At 35.2% G+C, this 4,221-nt stretch overlaps 1 protein-coding gene across 1 annotated transcript; it reads right to left on the reverse strand.

Annotated features, from left to right (window-relative positions):
* Positions 1-984: 984 nt before the first annotated feature.
* Positions 985-2,114, reverse strand: LOC114824904 (ethylene-response factor C3-like). The gene has a single exon (XM_029102611.2). The coding sequence runs from the start codon at positions 2,010-2,012 to the stop codon at positions 1,251-1,253; it is 762 nt and encodes a 253-aa protein (XP_028958444.1). The 5' UTR covers positions 2,013-2,114; the 3' UTR covers positions 985-1,250.
* Between the last annotated feature and the right edge of the window lie 2,107 nt (positions 2,115-4,221).

The following is a 4,221-nucleotide window of genomic DNA, read 5'->3' on the forward strand; positions in this document are numbered from 1 at the left end:
CATTAGTGGCAAGCGAATATGACGTCTATAACTTCTTGACATGATTATAAGATTACATGCTGGAGAATTAGAGGACCTCAATTTTTTTTTGTTTTACATTAATTTCTAATTAAAAGAGTGTCAAATTTTATGAAATTTTTTTCCTTCTTGTTCACACTATATCTTTATTAAGTATCAATAACGACTCACTACAAAGTTTTCTCCTTGGATTGGGACGTTATGTCTTCCCATTTGCTGCTTGGCCCATATGTGTTCGAATTGCAATGAAATAGTGGGGAGTGGGACGTGGTCAAATATTTTGAGTGCAAAGCATCAAACCGTAGGAAACACAAGTTGTTGAGTGTTGGAGGGTAACGATCAACACCTAAAAGTAGGGTTCTTTCAAAATTTTGTACATCTTTGGCTTGTTTGTGTAACCACGAGGTAACAATAACTGCATAAATAAATTCATATATAAACATAGTGGGAAACAATACGACATCATTCTGGTGTCACTTGCAAATCATAAATGTTAAATTTAGTGATAATACATATGAAAAATATCAAGATAAGCTGCCACCTTTGACCTCTAAAAACAATGATGAAGTAAAATTTTGGATTCCAGAGGCCATGAGGTGTTGGTCATTCACACTTTTGCTTCCTAATCCATTAACTTATATAAAGGACAAAATTAATATATTTTAAGGCCACTATGTATATGTTTGCAGTATTTAAGATAATATAGGTTTCCATGTAATACTATAAGGACAAAATTAATATAGTTTAAGGCCACCATGTAGATATTTGTAATATTTAAGATTATACAGGTTTCCATGTATATGTTTGCAGTATTTAAGATAATATAGGTTTCCATGTAATATTTAAGATTCTAGGTTACCATGTAATACTATAAGGACAAAATTAATATATTTTAAGGCCACCATGTAGATATTTGTAATATTTAAGATTATACAGGTTTCCATGTAAAATTTTAGACTGCAATACTTGAGACAGAAAATTATGTTAATCCACATGTTGTACATTACGTCTCTTTCAACTTTACAAAGAAGAGGGAATTAGTTAACAGAATTCACTAAGGCCGTAGATCTAAACTGCATCGTGACCCCTCAACTCTCAACTAGGACCTTTGATCCAATGGTCAAACCAACGAGGATAAAAAGAGAAGGTCAAAAGTGAAGGAAAGAAAATTAACTTAATAATTAATTAAAAAAAAAAAAAGATATCTGAAAGATGAATATTATGATTCCTTTTTACTGCGGACACCAGTTATTACTTCCACAGGAGCTTATGTCCAAAAGTTCTTCCAAATACTCAACGCCCAAATCCTCTAATACCATCACATTTTGTGGCAAAACTTCATTTACTTTTCTTTGATCCGTGTTTTGGCTAACTGGTTTATTACACTTTTTGTGCATCGACTTTCTTTTCATGGAGTGCCTCCTCTTGAGTGCGATGACAGGTGAGCACGCTTCATCGTGTTTATACTTGATTTCCTGAAGAGACTCTTGGACAACTTGTGCTGGAAAATTAAGCACAGCCAAAGAACCCCTCAGTGCAAATGCAGCTTGGTCATAAGCTAAAGCAGCTGCCTCAGGGCTATCGAATGTGCCGAGCCAAACCCGAATTCCATTCCTTGTTGAGTCTCTTATTTCGGCAGCATATTTTCCCCAAGGCCTTCTCCTCACCCCTCTATAAGCCTTCTCCTTTGTGGATTTTTCTTCTAGGGGTTGGTTGTTGGCTGAAGTCACCTCCTCTTCTTTAACCCTATTGAAGCTGTTCGCCTCGTTCTGTGCAACAAATGTCTGTTTTGCGCCTCTGGCCACCACATCGTAGAGCAACATGTCTAGGGAGTCGTTGATGTTAGACGCTGAAAAGTTCATCAACTCATGGCCATTGAAAGGAAGTAGTAGTGATTCATCATCCCATGAAAAGCAGTCTAGTGAACCGAAGGAGGAATCCGATGAGAAATCTGAAGGACTTGAAAATTGGAAGAAAGCAGACTCCATTTCCATGTGGGTTGGGATTGAAAGGGTGTCTAAATTTGTGGTTTCCTTTTGTTCCTTCTTTTTCTTGAGGGTGTGGGTGTTTCTTTGTTATGGTACCAAAAAGGCCAAGGTCCTATATATACATGAAGAAAAATAAGAAGGTTTTTGAATTTTGAACTAAAGACGCCCCATAAGATTACAAGGGCAGATATTAGATAATGTAAATGATTAAAATAAGCAATGAAAGCTACTAGTTATGGACAGGGAGGATGTTTTAGGATTGTCCACCAAAATCTACAGAAGCTTGCGTTCTTTGGTTATAACACGGACCGTACTTTTAGGCACGTGGGTCAAATAAGGCCCGGCGGCGGGGTCTGACCTAAATTAACAAATTACATATAATTATATGATTGTGAAGTTGCCGTAGCATCATGGTAATCCACAAGGCTCAATCCACAATTATTTGTAATCGGGTCGGTTTGCATAACGAATTGAATAAACAGTTTGTTTCATATATAAGGAATTTAGTTGTGGAGTGGTGCAGCTGGCCATGGGAGCCAGTCGGCTAAACAAACAACAAACATTATAAGGGTTAAGGAAATTATTATGGGTTTGGATTATTTCTCCTTCCATTTAAAAAAAAAAAGATAGGAGAGAATCTAACTCCAATCATTAGTCATCCACTATATAAAAAAGAGGACATGATTAATCCCATTAATGATTTTTTGTTGTAGACTTGCATAACTCAAATAATTAAAAAGAAAACTAATGAAAATGACTTAAAAAGTTTGAATTTTAACGAAGAGGACAAAATAAATGGTAAAATGAATAGTACTATAATTGATTTTTTAATGTAAAAATATGATTTTTCGTTAAAGTAAATAGTACCAGGAGCTTTTCGTTAAAGTATCCATAATTAAAATCATTTTTTCCGTATTTAGAATCTTGAATGCTTGTTGCGCCCTATAATTTCTATCTAAGCAGTATCTGCTCCACCTACTAGCCCTAAAACCGTGGGTGTAGGTTGTTTTTATTTTTTTATTTTTTATATTTATAAATGATAAGTAATTTACATCAAATTCATTAAACTACAAAAAAGAAAATTCGAACATAGAACTTTGTATTTTGTATGGACGAATACTTTTATCCAACTGAATCATTTGCGTGAGTGTAAGTCGTTTTAGTGGAATAAGTATTGCTACAAGCCACATATAAAAAGAGAATATTTTTATAAATGAATTAAACAAATTATATACTACTAAATTGGGTTTTGTGTGAGGAATCAAAATATGAATACATATAAGATCCATCGACATCATTTAAGTATTTAAAAAGCTTCAGGAGGAAATATTGATGGTATTTTTATTATCTGATTTTGTCTTTTCTCAAAACTTGATTTTTGAATACTATAAATCTATAGCATGCTTTATTGCATAAACCAATTATGTCTTTACACTTGAGTGCGGAGTTGACCGTCACCGATCTCTCCTCTTCTTAACAACCAATAATTTAACACACTAATGCTATCGTATATTAAAATAAATAAATGAGAATAATACTTGGGTACTGACTGTTTAGTACCCAAAACAGTGACCCAATGACGTGGTCCAGTAATAATAAAATACCTGTCGTTTAAACTCTCCCCAAATACTCGTTGTCTTGTTAACCAAACACCCCACTTTCATCTTAAACCCATAACCAAACACTCATCTTCTTCCTTGCTTCTTCCCAGGCCCAGTGTCCCCACCTCTTTCGGTCGATCTCATCCCGCAAACCCCTCCTCCGACCACCATTCCGTCTCCCTTCGCCGGAGACCTCGTCGCCTCCATCCTTGATCTGGAAATATACCTTATTGCTTGTGAAGGAAAAATTAATAAGTAGTACTGAGATCTATAGCCATAGAGGTTGTTAAGAGATGGATGGTGCATATGGACAACAAAGAGGAAGGATCGAAACTTGGCTTCTGGGCTGAAGGACATGAAATTGTTCTGTGTTTCTCCATCGTTGGGGTTAGAGAAGAGAGATGTTTGGTTGCAAGAATAGCTGATAATTTTAATATATGTAAATTATACACATGTATCTTTGTTTGTGGGCCAAGTCACAGTCAGTATACTTGTGGTACTGAACAGTCGGTGCCCAAGTATTGTCAAATAAATAAATAAATAAAACCTCATAAGTTTGGAAGTATTCTTATTCACCATCATAAACTATGATGTATACTCACCATACACCTAAT

The sequence above is a fragment of the Malus domestica genome, chromosome 05, assembly GCF_042453785.1.
Source record: "Malus domestica chromosome 05, GDT2T_hap1".
Classification (NCBI taxonomy): Eukaryota; Viridiplantae; Streptophyta; class Magnoliopsida; order Rosales; family Rosaceae; genus Malus; species Malus domestica.